This window comes from Talpa occidentalis, unplaced genomic scaffold (genome assembly GCF_014898055.3).
Source record: "Talpa occidentalis isolate TD23 unplaced genomic scaffold, MPIMG_talOcc4v2.1 talOcc4.3, whole genome shotgun sequence".
Lineage (NCBI taxonomy): Eukaryota > Metazoa > Chordata > Mammalia > Eulipotyphla > Talpidae > Talpa > Talpa occidentalis.
The window spans coordinates 35,984,495-36,007,044 of record NW_023603184.1 but is presented as its reverse complement, the minus strand read 5'-3'; the positions used below and the strand labels follow the sequence as shown (position 1 = coordinate 36,007,044).

General features: G+C 47.3%; 3 protein-coding genes across 3 annotated transcripts; all 3 read right to left on the bottom strand.

The window, feature by feature from the left end:
• Positions 1 to 274: 274 nt before the first annotated feature.
• Positions 275 to 2,233, bottom strand: LOC119254634 (ubiquilin-3-like). The gene has a single exon (XM_037521735.2). It carries the CDS (start codon positions 2,012 to 2,014, stop codon positions 449 to 451), a length of 1,566 nt encoding a protein of 521 aa, XP_037377632.1. The 5' UTR covers positions 2,015 to 2,233; the 3' UTR covers positions 275 to 448.
• A 4,942-nt stretch (positions 2,234 to 7,175) lies between these two features.
• On the bottom strand, positions 7,176 to 9,855 carry UBQLN3 (ubiquilin 3). The gene is made up of 2 exons (XM_054699472.1): positions 9,750 to 9,855; positions 7,176 to 9,474 (listed from the first exon to the last, which is right to left on the bottom strand). The coding sequence occupies exon 2, from the start codon at positions 9,435 to 9,437 to the stop codon at positions 7,476 to 7,478; it is 1,962 nt and encodes a 653-aa protein (XP_054555447.1). The 5' UTR covers positions 9,438 to 9,474; positions 9,750 to 9,855; the 3' UTR covers positions 7,176 to 7,475.
• A 1,800-nt stretch (positions 9,856 to 11,655) lies between these two features.
• Positions 11,656 to 13,989, bottom strand: UBQLNL (ubiquilin like). Its single transcript, XM_037521733.2, has one exon. It carries the CDS (start codon positions 13,714 to 13,716, stop codon positions 11,875 to 11,877), a length of 1,842 nt encoding a protein of 613 aa, XP_037377630.1. The 5' UTR covers positions 13,717 to 13,989; the 3' UTR covers positions 11,656 to 11,874.
• Between the last annotated feature and the right edge of the window lie 8,561 nt (positions 13,990 to 22,550).

Here is a 22,550-nt window from a genome sequence, read left to right as displayed (position 1 = left end):
CAAACCTGACCCCCTTCCTCAGTACCCCTGACTCAGACCCGGGGCTTGCATCCATGATAAGGTTGGCTGGGAACTGAGTAGGAGTAAAAACCTGAGAAAAATTCAGGATTTCTTTCATGTCACACACAAAGTTGGAAAATACTCTGAAATCAGGGATTTGAGGAGAGAGGGTAAAACACAGACCTGAGACAATATATTATTACGATCAATTCCTTTTCCAAATAATATTCTCTTTGCTCACTTACCCTCAAATTGACATCACACACAAGATCCAAGCAATCTTTTTAATGTAGAACGAGCTTGGGCAATAAGAGAGGGGCTTTCAAGTGTGTACACGATCTGAATAGTAGGAATTCCCAAAATAAGCTACTTCCCCTTCCCAGTTCCCTCCCCTTCCTTTTCTCCCATCTCCATGGAGTGGTGCCTCGTGGGCATCAGTTGGAAGAACCTAGGCTTCCGGTGCCCCCAGCAGTCTCTCGATGGCCGCATGGAGGTCTCCACCTGTGGCCCTCAGGGCCTGCAGGTTGGCATCATGATTAGCAAAGCCCATGGCCTTAAGATGCTCCAGTTCTTGCTGGTAGCTGCCTTCAGTGAGGTGGGTTGAGGATGGTGGAGGTTGGGTAGACTGGGAGCAGGCACTGGCCAGTGCATGGAGGAGCTGAAGAACAGCCAAAGTAGGTGGCAGAAGGTCTGCTCTATGGTCCTGTCCTCCACCTCTAGTTTCAGGAGTTCCTCTAGCCCCACGTGGTCTACCTGTGCCCCATAAGTAAATTCCCAGCCCAGGCACCTCCCTGGCCAGTACCTGCAGGCCCTTTTCTATCTGTATCAGAGCCTGCAGCGCTCGTGGGTTGGTGAGGATGGGAAGCAGTGGCATATGATGTCGCAGGGGACTGCCAGTGGTCAGGTAATGCAGCAAAGCTGGATTCTGCTGCAGGATGTGCAAGGCTCTACGCAAGGCATTGGGCGAGGGTCTCAGCTGACTTGTTAGAGTAGCTTTCCCGATAGGCTGTTGGCTCCCCTGGGCGGGAGAATCCTGATCAAAGTCTGACATGCCATTCCTGAACCCTGAATTGGCCTGGTTGGAGGCCATCCCCCTGACTTGGGCAACTAAACCTGCGCTGACCTCTTGCCTGATCTCTTGTGCCAATGGCCTGAAAGATGCAGAGGCTGTGGAGGGGGTGGTGATGGTGTCAGTCCTGCTGTGAGCACTAGCTTCTCCTCTGCAGGTCTCTGAACCTAGTCTGTGGCCTTTGGAGGCAACCAGAGGGGCCAGAGTGGAAAGCATGAGCTGCTGGATGTCAGAGCAGATGGCAGGCATGGCACTGTCACCACCTGGCACTGCTTTCAGAACCTCCAGACGCCGCTTATTTGCCCGCAGAAGATCCTGCTGCCGGGCTGGATTCTGCAAGTTTTCCAGAGCCTTAGGAGCTGGTTCAGTTTTCTGTATTGGCCTTGATGATTCAGGAACGTGACTGACATTGGCTGGTTTCTCACTTGCCAGACCTTGCACCAGAGGGTCTTCCAGGTATTGCACTACAGACTCAGGGGCAGACACCAGGAGTTGCCCCAGCTGGCTGAGGAAGTCAGGCAGATCAGGGGAGCAGCGGACCAGCCGGCCCAGCCTGGCTTGCACGGCGGCACTGTCGGAGGTGGAGGCATCAGCACGATGGGCGCTGGGGCCTGGGGGACCTGGAAGAGTTCCAGGACTGGGCAGAGCTCCTTTCAGGTGGGTCCTCACCACCAAGTGGACCGTGGTGCCATCAAGGATACCACGCTGGCTCAGTATGTCTTGATCCCGGAGGATCTTCCCGGTGAAGATCAGCACCAGTCGGTCAGTGTCACAGTGAAGACGGCTGGAGATCTGCTTCTTAAAGTGGCGGACGCTGCTGTTTTCAGCCAGCATAAATTCCTGGCAGTCCTGTGGGGTCTTGACAGACACTCTGATGATGCGTGATGATGGCTCGCGACCAGCCACCAGTCTGCTGTCCCCTGCTTCTTCCCGAGCCCGTGCCATAGTTCCTGGAGAGCAGAACGCAGGGCCACCTGAGAGCTGTGGCAGCCTAGATGGAGACCTGAGCACACCCAGCTGCGGGGACCAGTAGTTGTCCAGGGATGTCCCCTTACCCACACCCTAAGGACCCTAAGCACGCCACCTCCCAGTGTAGCCCTGTAGCCACCTGGTTCCCATAAGGTGGCAGCTGCCCTTCTCCAGGGTCAGCTGTGGGGAATATGATGTCAGTGGTGAGGTCACAGTTGGAGACTCGGACGGGGGAAGGGCAGAGGTCTCACACCCCGGAGGCTGGCTTTCTTTATGATCTGACTTAAATAACAGTAGAAAAATATTGACATGCTCCTGTCTAGAAATTTGTTTTGTACCATCCTCCTTCACTGTGGAAAATGATGCACTTGGGTTTTGGAAATAAGTAGAGCTGAGTGTACCTATGGAACCGTGAGGTGCAACCTTTGAGCCAGTAGGTGGTGCTCATAACCAATCAATAGTATAAGATGAAGCTTCCAGACTCCATCCTGAGTGGGGCAAACAGGAAACAGGTGCTGAGCCGGAGATTTGGGTAGTGAAGCCATTTTCGTAATAGAATGACTGTGGCTTTGGCAGTTAAGTCGCCGGTGAGGAGGGGTGTGGGTGGAGAAGTCTCTGCTCAGCTGACACTCTCTGCAGTAGGGCAGAGTGTGTCTGGCCAGGCGCCAGCTTGTGGATTCACTCTCTCTTTCTCCACTCCCTTTTCTCACTCCTATCTAATTCCTGTTTGTGCTGGTTTACTCTGTGTGTAGGCTTTGGGCTGTGTTCTGTGTTCTTAAGCGTGAGGGTGAAGACTCTACAAGCCAGGTCATCCCCACTTCCCCCAAGGCTGCCCCGTAACAAAGCCATTACTTAAAGAACTAGATTAGGAAATGCAGATTCTAGTCACTTCCACTAATTTGCTGTGTGCCGACCATGAGCTAATCAAAGCCTCAAGTGGACAGAATGATGATTTGTATGATTAGTCCACTCAGCCTCACCACAGTCTTGTAGGCAGCTCGCATTGCTGAGGCCTGACAGACAAGTGTAATTACATCTCAGTCCGGTTCTAAGGAACATTCTAAGAGAAACACCCTGTTTCCTAAGAACTTGCGAACAAAGTGGCTCTGAGAGATAAACTGTGACCTCACTCTAAGGATCAGATGTGAGACGAGTTGTAAGAAAATAACAGAGTCTAGGTATTTAGGACAATACTTATTAGATTTAAGGTATGTTTGAAGAAGACAATTGTCACTTTGGAGGGTGTGGGAATACAATTTAATAAGGTTAAAAACCAAGCCCCCACTCCTTGCCCAGGAGGCAGGTTTGGGAAGCTTGAAGAGATAAGGGAATTGACAAGGTAGCCATGGGAACCAGGCCATAAAACCAACCACCCTGACCAGAAAATCCAGCCCTGCTCCAGGAATGCTGACACAAGGCCAGGACACATTCTGTGTCAGAGGCTGGTGCCTGAGACCAGACACCCCAGTAGATAACTGGTGCAAACTGGTGCCCCAAGGTTGAAAGCCAGTAAGAGCAGAATATAAAAGAGAGCCTCAAACCCTCCTTCGCCCGCAGACCTCGCCCATCTCACCCAGTGCTTCTCTTAGCAGTGTATTTCAATAAATCTGCGTTTTCTGTTTTCCCCTCTGTCTCTGTTGAATTCTTTCACCCCCGTGTGTCTGGCCTCACCCTGATATTTCTTGCCACTACAGAAGGGACTTGTTTTAACTATAAAATCAGTAAATAGCCTCTGAAGCACTGTTTTGACATTCCAGGTGGGAAAGTTCAGCCATCATCTGTCGAAGACTTGCAGCAAATATATACTTTACTGTGAAGAGGGATACATCAGGTTACCTTGGGCTTTTTTATATACTTAACCATGTGTCTGATTCTAGACTGCAAAGTTAGGATTTGACTTCCTAAAATGCCATGCTCAGGATGTTCTGCCAGATGTGGGAAACCTTGGCAGATCCTTCAACAACTCCATGATCCTTCAACAACTCCATGGTTTATGGGAAATTGATATAAACTCTGAAATTTTGATTCACTTGAATCATTATACCCCACATCCAGCCAGTATCAAAGCATGGATAAATCGTAATTTCTAAGTTTAAAAGACCAGGACATTTCACAAAGTGAGCTTCATGGCTGTTTGGCTGCCAGCAGTCTGGCCTTTCCTAATAAATGCCGAAACACAGAACTTCTGTCATCCAAATATTATTAGTAAACTAATTCCTTTTTGGAAATTCCCCTATAAGTTGCTCTCAGCAGTTTCAGATATTCAAATGAATGCTTCTGGCTTTTCCTTAGCTGATCTAGAAATGTGTAGCAGGGGCTGAAGAGTATTCCAAGTAATAATTGTCCAGAATCGCCTTTGCTTATCTTATAGTTGCAGGGATTTTTTTCCTCCCCACTGCCTTTAAGGTGGGCCATCCCTTCATCTCCTGCCCTGTAGGCTCTGCTGGCAGTGCCTGAATCTCTCTTTCCCCTGCACCAGCTGGAAGTTCTTTCAAAGTTCATTCACCTACTGTGTGTCAGTGAGGGAGTCTTATTCATACCGTGCACTGTTCTTAACACAAGAAGAACACTTGGGTTAACCTTCCTGAAAAGCTGACATTGTTTGAATATTTTACACAGTATGTATATTCCTTCTATAATTATAAAATAAAACTAGTTACTATTTAATCCAATATATTTAGAAGAAAAGGAAACTTGAACTGTAGCGTTAAATAGCCCACTTGCTACCACTCCATAACCGTCAACAAGTCATTTATCCTTATTTCCCTTTTTTATGTACCCTTTTTAAGCCCAGGTTTCATCATCTATAAAATCGTTGTCTTCACAGATTTGTTTTGAAGATTCAAGGACATAATGCATATAAACTGCAACCCAAGGTTTTTGGGACAGTGCAGACATTTGTTAAATATTGACTATGCTTTCAACACTCCAGTCACTGCCAATCTTTGGCACACCCTGTGGTCAGATCTGCACCTGGCTGGGAGACACAGGGAACAGGTATGTGTCTGAATGCCCAGGCACAGGTGGTAGAGGAAGTACAGATCGGTGGAGGAAGTACAGTATCCAGAAAACCTTGTCAGACTGAGGGCTTCAACCAGGTTCAATAAAACATTAATCGTCAATATACTGAAGATGTAATTTCATGTCACATTCCCATATTCTTCTCAGTGATCGGTTAAGCTTTTCCCATCTGAATAGCAGTTTTATTAGATACATAAAACTACATGAAGAGCTCGATATTACAGTCATACAGTTCCAGTGTTGCTTGCCAACAATTTACTTCAAAGGAATGCAGTGAGTTTAATTTTTGAAACCCAGAACCTTCCCCCAGGAAAGGATGACACCCAAGTAGCTTTGCTAATGAATTTCCCATCCAATAAGAAATGCCTGGTCCTGCCCTCCTGGTGGGCTGTGTTTTCCATCCTGTATTCTCTGAATAGATGTGAACCACATGTGGCTAATAATCATCTTTGAAGTTTATTTAGTTAGACTACGACATTCTTATGGGAGTGGCAAAGTTTATTTCCTTATCAGCATTAGAATAAAATCCAAATTCCTTGTCTATGGACTCTGATTGTTCAGGAACTGATCCATTCCATGAATAGTCTCCACCCTCACCAAGACTTTTCCACCTACATTTGGAACTGTTGTCTGCCCTGGTCAGCAGGATTTACTTCTCATGAATTCTCCTGCTTTCCTTGGCCCATGCAAAAGGCAAAAAAGGAAAATTCATTACCCAGAGGTTTCTTCTCAGACCTGCCTGGTCATCAATTTTACCATAGCACTGTATGCTTTCACTCATCAGAGGCAGCTCCACAGCCCTCGCCTTGCTGGGTGGAGCCATAAACGACTATTCTGATCGGGAGAACTCCCCCACTGTTGGGGTGAAGAGTGAAAAGAAGGGAGGTTTGTGTTCCACCTAGAGACCGAGGCCTAAAGCTGTGGGAGAAAGTTGTGCCGAAAAACTTGTCTCATCACTAAGTCATACGCTGGTTGCTAAAAAGTAAAGAAGGGTTGCTCCGAGTATCTAGAGTTCCAGGGTTCTGTTACTTCTAGTCTTCTAGTGAGACTGAGACCCCAACCTGAGGCGCTGATGTTTAAAAACACACCACGGTCAGTTTTACCATAGCAGTACCCTCCATCAAGATCCTTTTCCTTCCTTGACAGGAAGATAGGATTCATGTTATGTTTACACACTCATTCTATGATCAGCTTTTGATACACTGTTCTCCGGGTGTGTGCTTTTGCATGTGTGCAAAATAGGATGTGCCCAGGTGAAGATGAATTTAAGCTGAAATGTACATCCTGTGTTTGTGTATTTCCCCATAACATGCTGACAAGTGTGAGCCCAGGGACACATTGTATGTATATGTACCGGAGGTCATGTTTCAGCCGCCTGATCTATGGTTTGCAACACCTTACCCTGGAAGAACACGCATAACAAAGCTTCACTGAATGCAAACTAGAATTTAGTCTGCAGTATTGAGCACCCTTTGCACATCCTACTTCTGGGCCTTTGGACATGACAGCACTTCTGCTGGAATATTCCTCCCCCTCAAATCTTTACCTACTTCGTTCTTAAGCACTTTCCAGAGATTTGCTCACAGAAGCCTTTCCTGTCTCCCCAGCCTAGATCAAGCCCATTATGCTACTTCATAGCCCCTTGTCTTTTTCTTTATAGCACTTTGTTTTTAATTATGTGTAGTGAACTCATAGTACATATGCTGCTACTAGAGCACATGTTCATGAGGGCAAGATTGTGTTTCTTTCACTCTTATTGATTTTCTAATTCCCAGCAGAATGCTGGGCACAGACTTGGTACTCAATTTCTGAGCTAAAAGTTGCAAGAAAGACAAAATCCTGAACAGAGTCCATAGCAATGAAATCAACTCTCTGAATATGACTAGACACTGTAACTTTGTGAACTTGGTAACATTAGAGAATCTTAAAACTTGGACTGAATCCTGCCCAGAACCTGGGGACCTCAAGGAGGACACCAGGATAGCTATAGGCCTTCGGTTCCCTTCTATTCTTTACACCTGTGAATCTAATTTCAACTCTTTAGTTTTTCCTCCAAACCCTCCCCATCCATGCAGAGAAAATCTCATCCCACCTCTTCTATACCATCCCCACAAAGAAAACTCAGGAAGCAAGAGACACTGGAGATTGGATGTAATTGCATTTCAAGATAGGCATAAGCAGAGCTCAGACTGGGGCCCCAAGATGGCACAAAGCCAGGGGTGGTCAGGTCACACAGAGCACCCCTACCCTGTTTCTGGCTCGCGTTCTTCCTCATTGACTTGAACAACATGGTCTCCGCAGGAAAGGGCGTCATAGTAAATTTGGTTCATAATGCAGCTGCATTCAAGAATGGGGAGTTGGGGTAATGGACTAGGCAGGGAATGCACAGAGGATATGGTCTCAATAACTGGGCCTTCTATGACTGCCTCAGTTTCTCCACAGCAGCATCCACATCACCTCCTGTGGCAATGAGAGCCTGGAGATTGGCTTCAGGATTCAGAAATCCCATGGCCCTAAGTTGTTCTAGTTGTGCCCGGAAGTGAGTCTCAGGCTGCAGCTGCTGAGGATTGGCACCAGCTAAGGCCTGCAGCATCTGGAGGAAGGGGGTGGCATGGAGGCCCTGCTCATTATTGCCCTGCACTAGGGGAACCTCGGAGGCTGGGGCTATGGGGAGATCCTCAGGCACCAGGGCTCCCTCTCCAGATTCTGTAACTCCTGCCACACTTGCCAGCCCCGTTAGGCGAGGCATGAACCAGACGAGCAGGCGAGGTGCCTCAGTGGCCAGGATCTGAAGGCCCTGCTCAATCTGCAGCAGGGCATGCATGGCCCGAGGGTTTGCCATGGCTGCCTGTAGGTGCAGTAGCAATGGCAGCTGCCGGCGCATCTCCTCCTGCAACTGTGGGGCCTGATACCTGCTGTTTGGTCTCAGAGATCTTGGATAAGCTGGTGGTGGCAGCCAGGCATGCTCAGGGATTCCAGGGGTAGCAGCCATGGGGGATGGTGGTGAAGGAAGAAATGGTGCCCTATTGGCAGAATCCCCCAACCCCGAGACAAGATCAGGCATGTTGACGCTGTGGGCAGTGGAGCCATTCCCTGCACCATCGTGGCCCCTATCTTGTCTAGTGCCTCTCCCTGTGGGGTGTCTCAGGAAGGCTGGGCAGGAGGACTTTCCCTTGAATGCTACTGACTCTTTGGGGAGTGGCGTGCCTGACTCAGGGTCCTGGGACAAACTCGGGGGAACTCTGTTTCCCTGTGATGGTGGTTCTTGGTTTGGGCTAAGGATGGATGCAGTTCCCTGCAGATAGGCTCCCAGGGACTGGGAGGTCTCATGTAATTGCTGGAGATAGTCATAGAGGCCTATGTTACCCAGAATGTTGGGAACCCTATTTCTAATTGCAGATACATCATGATCCCCATGCTGCCTGCCGCCCCTGCCTCCTGAGCCTTCAGAGGTGGAAGCCCAGGGATTGGGGAGAGGGTCACAGTTCTCCATCCTTGAAGGCTGACTGCTGCTGGGGGTGGCATTAGCAGTAGCGGACGTAGCGAAGGGGTTGCCGCCAAACTGCTCCTGCACTGCATTCAGCATCGGGTCCATGATATCGGTGTACATGGTACGAAGCACATTGTAGCCACCAGGGATGCTCTCCAGGTTACTGAGTGCCCGGTCCTGGCTACGCATCATCTCTTGCATCATGGCAGGGTTGCGTAAAAACTCCAGTGTCTGCCGCATGATTTCAGGGTTGTTGAGAATATGCCCAATCTCAGGGTTATGCTGGATGAGCTGCTGCATGTGGGGGTTGTCAAGAACCAGCTGGCGCACCAGGCTTGTGTTAGACAGCAGACCCTGGATGAAGGGGTCGTCGATTATCTGAGCCATGAACTCAGGCACAGACACGTGCTGCCACATCAGTGAGCTCTGCTGGTCGGGGAAACTGCCAGAGGTCAGACCCAGTCCACTAAGGCCTGTGAGGACCCCTAAGCTAAAGGTGGGAGGTCCATCTGCTGGGTAAATGGGGCTGGACTGAGGGAGGGATCCAGGGCCTGGGGCTGAGGCAGGGACCGAAGCAGCTGGGTACTCGGTGCCCGTGGGGCGGCGCTGCATCTTGATGACCAGGTGGACAGTGAGGCCATCTCGCACTCCACACTGTGCCAGTGAGTCAGGGTCCTTGAGGATTTTGCCAGCAAAGATTAGGACCAACTGATCAGGGTGGGCTTTAAAGCGCTGGGATATCTCTTCCTTCAGCTGCTGGATGGTGCACGTGTCTGTAACTGAGAAATCTTCCTTGTCCTTGGGCGTCTTCACTGTCACCTTGATGAGGTGGGGATCCTGGACTGGCACTGGGCTGCCCTGTGGCAGAGTTTCTCCGCTTTTGGCCATGGTGGGCAGCAGGAGGCCCAGGTCTGTGGGGACACAGCTGGGGTGTGGGGGTGGAAGACCAAGATCATCCTTTTGGGCAGTGGTAAAAGTAGAAAAGGGAAGGCAGAGAGGGGCCTTACTATCTCAGCGTTAGGGAACTTGTGGGACCCACATGGAAGGGACAGTCAGATCCCTGGGATAGGAAGGTTTTGGAAGATTATGGGTTCAAGACATGGTGATAGGAGAGAAATCCGAGAACCTGGGGAAGAGGTCTACATTTGATGAGCAGAAGGGAAAAGCCAGAAAGAAGGGCCCAATTTGGGGAATACATACCGATCAGCTGTGGCCCCGTCCTTCCTCTTATACAGGGCTCCAAACCACCCTCATCTTGCTGAACAGACACCCATGAAGCCTTCTGGGCCGGAACCCACTCCATCAGGTCTTCTCTGTGACTTCAGCACTGACATCACAGCAGCGTACAATGGATTCTTGAGACTTCTCCAAGGTGTCCAAGTGTAAGGGAACGCCATCTGCCTCACACTTTCCCTGCTTTACTTCCTGTATCTCAATTGCCTCTTCTTAGTGAGAGACCTGGGTTGACCCCTCTCTCTCAAGAGTCCTGCTTCCACATCCGATACATGGCATGAGGAGAATCACAATGAGATTGGACACTTAGGAAAGGCACTATCATCCTTTGTGTCCCCACTGAGAACCAAATTCAGCTACTTGCTAGTATCCTGTGTTCCTGGCGTCTTTCTGGTTCAACATTAGCTATGAATTCTTTATGTACTCTCAAACTACTGACTTTCTGATAGGTAGGATCTAGGGTATGAGAGCGGGATTAAGGAACTTTTTATTTAACTTTTAAAAAACAGTGTTAGCCACCAGAAGAACTAAAAGAATGATTTGACTAGTGAATTAAGAAAAAAAGACTATGGAATAAAGTCGTTAGACAAATAATAAAGAGTTGTTTTACATATGTCTATGTCTATTTTACATATGTAGAGAGATAGCTCAAAATTATGAGTCTAGAATCTATCAGCAGCGCACAGTATTGAGATTTGTGATTATTATAAAAAAGGTAAAGATAAAAATTTTGAATCATGGGCACTTCAGTATTTAAAGTCGAAGATTAGATTAATTCAGCAAAGGAATCTGAGAAAAAAATTTTTTTTTGGCATTCTGCCTGGAACATACTTCTCCCAGGAAACTGCAAGTTCAATTCTCTCAATTCTTTTCCTTTCTGCTAAATTGTCATGTTTTCAGAGAGGCCTTCCCTTATCTCTGTTTGAAATAACTTAAATAACTTCTCCTGCTTCAATTGTCTTCACGGCACTCATTACCCCTCCCATATTATTCTCTATATTCCCCATCAAAAAATTCAACTCCATGAATTAAAGATCTTTGTTTTGTCACTGTATTCAATATGTAAAAGAGTGTTTGAGTTATTGAATTACCACTAGAACTTGTTAAATTATTTAGCAATTGAATAGTCACTTACATATACATGCCAATTGGCTGGGATCCTCTTGGAGAGACTGGAAGACCAGGAGAGGGGATCTTGGCTGACTATAGGAAACACAAGCTACAAACATTGGTGATGTTAATGGATATGATTTCTTGGAAGGTGGCATGTCCCATAGAGGCCTGAGTTTGTGATGACTGGAAGATGCAGTGGGAGTGGCAGAGCTGTATCTCTCTGTGCTAAAGAGAGAACAGTCACTGTCCAGAGAAACTTTACGATTGTAACAATAGCAATTAGTAAGAGACTCCCATGAGGATAAATACTCACCAAGTCCTGGCTGAAATGTGAATTTTTCCTATTCTGGCTTACCAGGCCATCCTTCTTAGAATAATAACCTAGGTCTATTTATGTATTTTCCCTTCGGGGTATGGGTGTTATGACTGTCTTCCCCACATCTGGGTCTTTTTATGTGTCACCAGATATTTGTGTGCAGCTGTGTATGCACATGACTGTGTATACCTATGTGTTGACTTTGTGAGCCCAGGTATGTGAATATGGCTATGCAAGCTTGTGTACGTGTGCACACCTATCTGAAGCTACATAGGCTTGTTCTTATACACACAATCATGAAATTATATCTTGGTATGTGCTTCTGTGTATGCCACTATAGCTCTGCATTAATGTATGTATGTGGAGTGTGTATGTGTGTTTGCGGATAGATGGCATGTGACACAGAGATGTCACACAGAGATCATTGCCTTTTTAGTAAAAGAAACAAAGCCAAACCTTGGATGGGGACGAGTGAGTGTAGCCATTTTATTGACAGATCTTCCAGCCATGACCAATGATCTGTTATTCAGTAGAGAAAGCAGTGACTGTTTTCTCCTATGCCAGGACTCATCCTGGCTGGAAGCATCAGAAATGGTGGAAAGTCAGAAAAGATGGTCCTATGGATTGGCAGGCAAATAACAAGCAAATAGGTAGATGAGGTGGTTAGAATCCTTGGGATCGCTTGAGCTTGTGGATAGCAGCGCTGGTGTCCCCCTCAGTGGCAATCAGTGCCTGCAGATTGGCTTGATAGTTCCCAAATCCCATGGCCTGCAGAGATTCCATTTGCTTGCTGTAACGAATCTCAGGGACTTGTAGAAGTTGGGAAGGGGCATCAGCGAGGGATTGCGTCCTCTGAGGGACTGTTCCACATTTATGACAGCACTCAGACATTTTGGACTCAGTCATATCTGACATATTCCCAGTGCAGGGCACTGCATCAGAGTAGCTGCAACAGGGGGCAGGAAGCCAAGCCAGGCCCCACAGATAGGGTGCAACGCAGGGTAGAAGGTTAGGCGCCTCCGTGGCCAAAATCTGCAGACTCTGCTCAATTTGCAATAATGCTTGTGATGCTTTGGGGTTGGTCAGGGATAAAAGCATGTCAGAAAGCTGTGTCTGCTGCAGGAAGGTGAGCAGTGGTTGCCGCCACTGCTCACTCAGTTGGGACATACTCATGAATGACATAATCTGGGCTGCCAGGTTGGGATTATTCAAAAGCAACTGCATCATGCTTCCTGTGATCTGGGAGCTGCTCTGTTCATCCAGTGGGTGGAGATCCTCCTCTGAACTCTGGTCAAAGCTATCTGAAGAGGTGGTGGCATGTTTGTCTTTTGCCTGGGACTGCTGGGAGAGCTCTATGCTAGGTAAAGCTGGTACCCCAGCTGGCTGCTGAATGGCACATGTCTGACTCTGGCTTTTGGTGGAGAGAGCGGCAGTATTGACTCTGCAAGTATGGTTCGCCCTGTTGGGGGTAGTGTTGGGTGAGATGATCGAGGTTAAACCAGAACGAGAGCTAGAATAGATGACACGAGTAGTAGGAAGCTGTGAGAGCTGGTTCCACTGTTCCTGGGATGGTGGTGGAGATGGGGTTGAAGAATCGACTTCTGGTATTTGTCCTTCCAGGAGAGCCTTGAAAATGTTGCTGCCAAAGAGATCGTGCAAGCTGTTGAGCACTTGGTCACTGAAATCAGCATAGCTATGACCCAGGACATTGTCCCCACCTGAGATTGTCTCTAATCCCAGACATGATTGTGGGTTCCGAGGCTGTTCAAGATTCTGTGCAGGTTGCTGGGTTTGCATTATCTCTTGAATTATGGCAAGATTTCTGGCCAGTTCCAGAGTTTGGCACAGAATCTCAGAATTTTCAAGGATGTTTGAGACCTCCGGGTTCTGCTGCACCAGTTGTTGCATGTCTGGGTGATCTGAAATGAACTGTCTCATGAGGTCAACATTGGACAGAAGCTGCTGAACAATAGGATTCTCTAGCTTCTGTACCTCCAGCTCTGTACCGCCCACTTCTGTGTCTTGGATGTGTTCCTTGGGTCTTTCAGACTCCACAAAGTGTGCTGCTTTCCCTGAGATGTGACTCACACCAGCAGGCTGGCATACTCCACTGTTTCCATTGGTGTTTCTGTCCTGGAGGCAGGGCTCATTGGTTGACAGATTATGGGAGTGAAGGATTCGGGATCTAGAGCCATTTTTGGACTTGATGACCAAATGGATGGTGTGGCCATCCAGGATGCCCCTCTGGCTCAGGGTGTCATGGTCTTTGAGAAGGCGGCCCATGAAGACCAGCACTATTTGGTCCATTTGGCATTTGAAGTGAGCAGATAGCTTCTCCTTAAACTGCCTCACAGAAGTGTCATGAGCTACAGTAAAGTCTTCCTGGTGGCCTGGAGTCTTCACAATCACTCGAGTGACACTGGAAGGGATGTTATTATCTGCAGGCAAACCTGAACGACACCCATGGTGGGCCATCCTGGATGCTTGAGAGATGATATGCGGCATGGAGCTGTGTGGATGGTTGGCTGGGGAGCAGGTGGAAGTAGAGACAGAAGGGGTGAGGGCAGACAAACGTTTCCACTGGCCTCTGTCTCGGTGTTGTGCTCTTAACTCACGAGCTAGTTTCCTTGTCCAAAAAGTAATGAGTGACCAAGCTATGCCAGGTAATTTCAGATGTTGTACCCCCACCCCAGCTCTCCAGACGTCACCCTGCTGAGGTCTGCTGTGGCTACTGGTCCATCCTTGTTTCAGTGTGGCCAAGTGATGACTCTTCCCAGGTCTGCCCCTCCCGCTAAGAGCATCACTGCTTCAAAAGCAAGATATTATGATGTCAACTCAAGCCTCACAACTTCTGCCAGGACTAATTGGGGAAGGATGACTAGTTGAAGGTCCAGGTCTCCATAAAGGAATAAGAAAAATTTCCAGCAAATTGGACACAAAGTTCTCAGTATGAAACTATGGGTGGTGGAGGGGGAGCTCCCTGGTGGCACAGGGGTTAAAGTCTCAGTGCTATTAAGCTATCGCCAGCCACTATGGCACAAGTTTGATCCCCAGCCAGGGAGCTAACCCACGTGGCCCAGCCAACCTCTCCTGTCTCGCCCCCTGCTCCCCTCAGCAGTGTATTTCAGTCAGTCTGCCTGTTCTGCCCCCCACTCTGTCTCTGGTGAATCCTCTCACCCTCTACCTCTGGCCTGCACCCCAGTTCTTATATGTATAAATAAATAAAATAAATCAAAAAAAAAAGAAACTTGGGGGGGCGAGAATTTCTTTATGGTGCTGTGTGTGAGTCTTTTGTAGGGATGTCAGGTTTATTGTGGAAAAGTGACATCTATTGAAACCACAGGTGAAACCATATAGCTGTGAGTCAGAATGGAGTCTTTTCCATGGAAAGATTATTACTTTTCTTAGTGATCTGAAAAAGGTTGGGAAATGGAGCAAGTTCTTAAGTGGAAGTGGGAAAGTTGTGTTTTTCCTCTGGTTAGAGATTTTATGATTCTGCACTTGATTGAGGGGGCACTCCTGTGGTGAGAAAAGATTTATTCGGTCCTAGAAACAGGGTTGGGAGATTCCCTCCAGGAATATTTCAAACTAGTGAGTGAGCTTTTTCTTGCAACACATGTTTTATTCACTTATCACTTAGTCATTGCTAACTATCATGATACCAGAATTTTTATGAATATTTGTTTCAACGTCTTGATCCAATCTCAAGCACTTACTTTTGTGTTAAAGCTTTAAGGGTAGAGATACCTGTAAATCAAGAGGTGGAGGTGGTTACTAGTGGTATTCTTAAGAGGACAGGTTTAGGAAATCAAAAAGCCAGATTCTCCGTTTCACAGAAATATGGTGAAGGTGTTTGATTTTTATTCAGGTAGCAAATTAATTTCCTGTCAGTGGATATATTAAAATGTATATTGTCTGTGTAAAGTCAATGTCTATGTAAAATGTAAATGTGTATGCTGGTGTTTGGGTATGGATGGAAATATTGTATATCTGAAAGCGAGGATGCAAGTCTGATTTGATACATATTTGTGAGTGTATCATGAGGGTATAACTGTTAGGGGCAATACCATGTTCCCTATCCCACTTAATGACAGGTGGAGCAGAGTGGCCAGGGGAAGCTACAGGACAGCAAAGGCAGGTGGCTGGAGGAGAGAACTCTTGCTTCTGCAGCCCAAACTGCACCTTGGTGCTTCTAGGAAGAAGTCACGGAAGAAGACACTTGAAGAAGAAATGTATAGAGACATTTGAAAGAGACATGTAGGTGAGAGACACAAGGGGAGGCTGATGATGACGCCTTATCTTGACTTGTACTTTGATTTTGCTCCTTGTCCCGATTCTGGGACCTGCTTCAGAACCCCATTCACATGGTTTCCAGCCAGAAGGTGTCTCAGACTTCTGGGTCTTAGAGGCACCACTTCAGGCCAATCCAATTTGGCTGGGCATTTGCCCACAAGGGCATAGGTAATTTGGGGTGCTTTGTTGGGAAATATTAGTAATATCCTGTCTCCTCTTCTCTCTGTGTGCACACTCATTCTATTAAATTTCTTTCACCCTAAGAGTCTGCTTTGCCTTTGTGTACATAAAAGCCTGGATCTTTAGACTGTGCATTTTGGGGGTCGCTGGGTACCACTTGGCCACCCACTAACATAAACATAAGACAGTGTGGAGTATTCTGGTATCCTCTGTGTGACTGTGAAGAGCTCATGGTCTGAAATCTTGACTGGTACAGCTGGTGGTAGTCAAAGTACCTAGGCCGAGCCCTACATCAGAGTTCTCCACCTGCTTACAGGGGTATATGATAAGCAGAGAGTCCAGACTTGTATGTTCTTGATGTGTTGAAGATGAGCAAAGAAGCCACAGAGAGTTGATCAAGAGATTTCTTTGTTGGGAATGGCTGACACTCTAGCCCAATCCACCACAGACCCCCTCATGCGCTGCTGTTCGCAGCTCTGTTTATAGCAGGAGTCAGGTCTAAACTCCTCTCTCAACTACATTCAAAATTAAATTGATTCACGACAGTGAAACATTGGTTTCACACCAAGACACTGCCTCTCTGGCCCCCAGGTTCCCCAATCCCTGGATCTTAGATATTTAAAAAGAAAACTTCTACATCCCACTCTAATAACCAGCTCCCTGGGTTTTCTGCACTGGAATCAGAGGAGAAAATCCAAGAGCTACACTTCTAAACTGATTCCCAGAATCCTAGAATTGTAGTAACTGCATTCACCATTCTCAAAACATAAAATATAAGATATTTTTTTTAAAGATGACTCTCTCTCCTGCATAATTCCAGGATTCTGGTTAAAGAAGAATAACATTTCCCAGCTAGTGTTTCATTTCCCAATCAATTAAATCCACCTAGACCATTATTAAAGAGAACTTTAATGTGCTGATTGAGATATTAATAAAAAGGAACTAACTAGATAAAATCAATGCCTCCCAATTATTAGGGCTGATAGGCCATTTGATGGAGGGTGGGAGGCTGAGGAGAGGAGGGGTATCTACCAATGCCCTGTCCTGGGTCTCAGGGCCCAGAGGACTTGTTGGGTTTAATGGGTTTGGGTGGATCCCAAGCCCCAGGGGACCTTTTGGCTGGTGGTCTTGGCTGCTTGGGCTTCAATGTGAGGAAACTGAGGTCATAATTCATGAGGTAGCCATCATTGAAGACATAAAGCCTGTGGTCTGAGGGGCAGTAGTTGATGCCCTGCAGCGTCTCCAGCATCTTATCCAGCAGGACACTGATATGGTGCTCCTGCCCAGTGGTGGTATCAAAAGCATAGAAGATCTCCTCCTGGCGGGTGCTCAGAGAGCGCAGGGCATAGAGCACCCCACAGGCCATGAAAGCCCCTGACAGGGCCGGCTTGTACTGGCTGGTGTGCCAGGTTTTCTCCACTTCTAGACTGCTGGCATTGAGACGACTCACAACCAGATTGCCCTTGCTCTCCTCGGTAGCATAGAGCACCCATAGTCCCTTCTCATCACCAGCAAAATCTAAGTCCTTCCAAGGCACGCCCGCATAGGAGAAGCGGTTGTTGTAGGTGGCTCCCGGCAGGGGCCGCCGCAGCACCAGCGTGTTGGAGGAGAGGTCCACCTTGGCCATGTCCGCTGTGCCATAGTAGTTGAAGTACATGAAGTTTTTATACACAGTATTGCCACTGCCATCACCATATCCCATCTTCCACTCCTGAGAGTTTTTCAGCAAGACCAGGTCGTCATAGGACTTGTACAGTCGGTAGTAGTCAAAGTACCTAGGCCACACCCCACGCCAGAGTTAGCTGGTGAGAACATGCGACTAAACACATGCTGTGAAAAATAGCAGGACTAGTGGGCTAATTAAGTGCAGGGGCTTTGGAATCTAATTTAATTTCTCTTCTTTTACTTAAGATATACTGTGACACTAAAGAATTACTTTTAAAAGCATGAAACAAACAGCAGCAATAACATCCTCAACAATACATTATAGGCACTGTGCATGCACTAGCTCATTTACTTATAATAAAAACACTTAAAGAAAGGTTGTGTTGCTACAGATTAGAAGACTGGGTCTCAGAAAGGTTAAGTAGTTTGCTCCTGGTCATTCAGTTCATATGTAAATCCATAAAAACAGTAACAAAAGAATCTACTTCATTCAGTGTCAGAACTGGCCTAGATAATGCAAATAAAACAGTTAGTAGCCTATTCACCTCAAAATAAGGATCCACAAGCTGTAGCTAGTTTTTTCCTTCATGGATATTTTCCTGTACATAAACTTCACAGCTTTTCATCTGCCCTTGAGCAGAATGTAGTTCTAGCTAAAGCTTCCTTCCTGGAGATTATGCAGATGAGGTCTTTTTGGAAAGTCCTTTAAATTATCCCTGTCTTATGAGTATTGTCCTCTCTTAACATTAGGCAGCAAGTCCTGCCTTACAGACATTTTTTTTTTTTCCTTACAGAGATTTTGATAGAATTTAAAAAGCAAACAGGGCCTCCCCGGTGGCGCAGCAGTTGAGCACCGGGTTGCTCAACCCGCAGCCTCTGCAGCGCCAGTTCAATCCCCAGCCACCGAAGGAGGGTCCCACATGGCGCGCAGACCTCTCCTGCTGCCCACTGCTCCCCTCAGCAGTGTACTTCGGTCCTTCTGCCTGCTCTGCTCCCCGCTCTGGCTCTGGTGAATTCTCTCACCCTCCCGAGCTTCTGAATGTACCCAGTGCTTGTATAAATAAATAAATAAAAATAAATCTAAATATATATATATATATATATATAAAACTTGGTGAGTTTAAAAAAAAAAAGAATTTAAAAAGCAAAGGCAAGTAAATGTGTTTCATATGAAACAAAATGTCTATAGGGGTTAGGAAGAATTATCAGTGACGCTTACAATTCGGAAATTAACTTCTACTGGCGTTCTTCAAGGACTCCTTGAACTCGCATTTCTCTCTCCCTCCCATAACCTCCTACTCCAGAGTCACTTTTTTATGAATACTGTCTTGGGGCCTCCCTGGTGGTGCAGGCGGTTGAGCACAGTGCTGTGAAGCTGTCCGCAGCCTCTGCAGTGCCAGTTCGATCCCCGCCAGCCTCCGAGCAACCCACATGGCGAGCAGACTTCTGTCTCGCCTGCTGCTCCCCTCAGCAGTGTATTTCGTCAGTCTGCCTTTTCTGTTCCCCGCTCTGTCTCTGGTGAATCCTCTCACCCTCCCACACATCTGGCCTGTACCCCGGTTCTTGTATAAAAAAAATAAATAAATCTTTAAAAATAAATAAATAAATAAATACTGTCTTTAAACCTGCTGTTTTGAGTCTACCTCCCTGGCCAGGTCTAGCTCCCTAGCCAGTTTACTGAAGGACGCATTCATCTGTGCATCAATTCATTAGCTGTTTTTTCATCAAATATTTACCAACACCTACTATGTTGTCCACAACTTTCTTTGTAATTTCTTGTGATGTTTTCATATATGTAATCTTCCTCATTTTGCATATGGTGAAGAATGGGTCTGAGATGTTAATGCATTTCTCCAAGAAGTGTACTGAAATTCAAGCTCAGATCTATTTGACTCCAAGTGTCAAGATTGGTAGTTAATCCTCTAAACTTCTGAATAGAAATTATGACTCTGATGCCCAGATATAGAAGATCTTATTCTTGGTATAAGAACAGGACAGGGATAGAACAAACTTTGAAATACAATGAAATTAGAAATTTGAGACAGTGAGTTTGTGAAGGAAGTCAGGACAATCTGAACCATCCTTAACTCATGAGGGCAACATTAGGAGCTGATCTTAATCCATGAGGGGTACATTAGGAGGCAAACTGTCAGACCTGAGCTAGTTTTGCCCAGAAATACACCTGAGGTAAAGAAATAGGTGGGCTGGGGGCTGAAAGAAAACTAGTGGGTAGGCTAGGGAACATTTGAAATGAATCTGGTTGCAGAATAGAAATCACCCTGGACTTACCTGCCATCTGCACGCAGAGGGGCCACCCAATAGAGGGATGAGTCTGGATTGGGTGCTGAGTCTCTGCCCCAGGCACCTGCCTTGTATGAGAAGCCTCTCCAATTGAGCTGCACCACAAGGGGTCTGCTGACTTTTTGGAGGCCTCCATGAGCACAAGAACCTAGAGAAGAGCATAGGTAATGTGTGAAGTAGCTGTGAAGCACACAACCCCCAGGGAGCAGAGAAGGAAAGTGTAATAAGCACATGCACCTTTGAGATGTGTCCATACACCTGAGTGCTTATATAAGCGTTCAAGCAGGGATGATCTTGCATGAATGCAGGTTAGTGCGCATGTCTTATAGGGGGTGTGTTGATATGTCTGTGCATGTGGTGTGCCTGTACCTGTCTCAGCCTCCATCCCTTAGTGATACACCAGACAGGGAAATGAAGACTTCTTATACATCAAGATCTTTACTGCGCAGCCTCCAGTGCACCATAATTAACCCTGCATTCCCAACCCGCCCTTAAGGTGATGAGGTTTTGGAAAACTCATTCTGGGACCTCACCAGGGGGCAAGGAGGAGCCAGGATGTGGAGAGGCCTCCTCTTGCTCCTTTTCCCTCTCACACTCGCTCAGCCGGCCCTCAAGGACATCCACCTCCTGGCGGAGGGCGCGGAGGGTGTGCTGGTCAGAGTCAACCAGAAGCTTGAGTGTGACACTGGCATTAGCCACCTGTGGAAATTAGATGCCAAGACATAGGTCACAGATGTTCTTAAGACATGGAAACAGGCTCTCATATTTCTCAGCTCAAAAGAAGTGATGTGGGAAATCGTCGAGTTTGCGAGGCTCGATAAGGCTAGAAGCTACAGGGGGCGGAGATGCTTTAATCCATCCATGTACCTGGCTCTGCAGTTGGTGGAGGAGGCCCCCAGCTCCACTGCCTTCTCCCGTAGCCTTAAGTTGGGTGACCAACTCCTGGGCTCCCTCCAGCTCCAGGCGCAGCAGGTTGAAAACTGGGTTCTCATAGGAGGAAACTAGGACGCCGGGATTCCTGGATTCTGGAGTGAGGTCCCTTTCCAGGTCCTGATGACCCTGACCGTCCATGGCATGTGCATCCCCGCCGACCTGAGCAGGGAGGTGGGAGGGTGGACCAAGCAGTTCCTCCAAACCTCAACCCCTGTGGCTCTGCCCATCCATCCTCATCCCAACAGTGCCACTCAGCCTACAAATTACTCATTTCTGTCACCTCCTTTATTGCCTTTAATAGCCCTTTTTATTTCCATTAGTGAGGTGAGCATTGGTGTTATCCCCATTTCACAACTGAGGACACTCAGATCCTCCTTTGCATCACAGGGGAAATAACCATTTCCCTACGCCACCCAATTTTCTTTCTTTTGTCCTGATTAGAGCCACACGCTCAGGAATGGTTTGGTGAGGGACTGAATGGGCAAACTCCCAGGTTCCATCTGGCTTCATCCCATCAACATTCCCAGGAGCAACGTGTGAGCGTTGCAAGAAAAATCAATAAATAATAATTGCCCGCTTCACACTGTTGTTTTCCTATTCACTCACCTGTGTAGCATCAATCTCAAACTCAACTGTCTGACCCACAGACCCTGCACAAACTGCCCGTTTTCAACTCTTTAATTCAAACTCCTGCCTCCTTTGCACCTATCATCCTACTTCCAAACCAGTGAGTGTCATATCCTCCTTCCATTTCCCATTTGATTCATGCTCACTAATTCATCCATTAATATGGAAAGCAACCTCTCTATAAACCTCTCTATCCTGATGCTACCACTGAGGGTCCCAAGAACAGTTCCTAATTTTCCCTTCATACTCAAAAGATGAGAACTCATCTCAAAGGTGAGGACTGCAATTCCTTCAGCTCCTTCTCCATCCCAGCGCTCATGCTGGGAGCCGTAGAAACTGTGATTGTACAGCTCATAGCCCAAGGCCCAGCCTGGGGCTCCAGCACTCACCCTGGACAGCGCCCACTCATATTTGTCCATCAGTGCCTGGGCTTTACTCTGTAGCTGTTCCAGCTGCTGCAGGGAGATGAGGCCGTTGGGCAGGTGGACCACGCAATGGCACATGCCGTCCTCATTCATGGAGCCTGGCACACTTCTCACCAGCTGCAAAAGCATAGGCATGGGCACATTAAGCATAAGGAAGCATGTGAGGCACCCTGCACTCTGGGGACATGGGGTAGGTTCGCCCTGTGCTGTGGGCCCAAGAAGAGCTCTCTGCACGTGGGGCAGTTGTGGACTGTCTGAACATGCTTCTACCATAGGTTTCAGTAATTATTTCCTTGATTTCCCAGAACTGAAGCTGCAGTCCCCTGCTGGCTCCTGTTGGGAAGACCACCCTCCCCCCCTACCTCATGAACTGGCTGGATCTGGCTGCAGTTCACATAACTGGAAGCTGACTTTTCCTCCAGGTTCTGTGGGAGAGAGGCAAACTGGTTTGAAGAAAAGTGTTAAGGGGTCTGCTGAGGGGCTTCAGTGCTCTGCAGTATCCCCACACTAGAGATTTAGTAGATTCCCCCAGCTTTGCTTTGTCTTGAAGACAATGGCAACAGAGAGCTCCAGGTCTTCAAAGAAGGGAAATGGTAAGAATAGCATGATGACAGCACAGCCTAGACTGATATGGAACATTCACAAGACCAGGACCAGGTGTGACTTGTAATCCACATTTTATAATTGAAAACCCAGAAGTCCTGAGAATTTAAAAAATGTTTCTCTAGCTCATTGATCAATAATGACAAGATTGTAGACTTCCCCCAGGTCTCATGTTTGTGTTAGATCCTGTGTGTTTCCTCCAAGGGGAGCCCCAGAACTCCAAGTTGGAGTCGGAAGGAGATGCAGGCAGAAGGGTGCCGGAGGGGAGGCAGCTTCCCTGCTTCAGCTAAATAGAGCAGGAGGGGAAATGTT

Coding starts and splice junctions, on each gene's coding strand:
- LOC119254634 (XM_037521735.2), bottom strand. CDS start 2,014: ATGGCACGGGCTCGGGAAGAAGCAGGGGACAGCAGACTGGTGGCTGGT.
- UBQLN3 (XM_054699472.1), bottom strand. CDS start 9,437: ATGGCCAAAAGCGGAGAAACTCTGCCACAGGGCAGCCCAGTGCCAGTC.
- UBQLNL (XM_037521733.2), bottom strand. CDS start 13,716: ATGCCGCATATCATCTCTCAAGCATCCAGGATGGCCCACCATGGGTGT.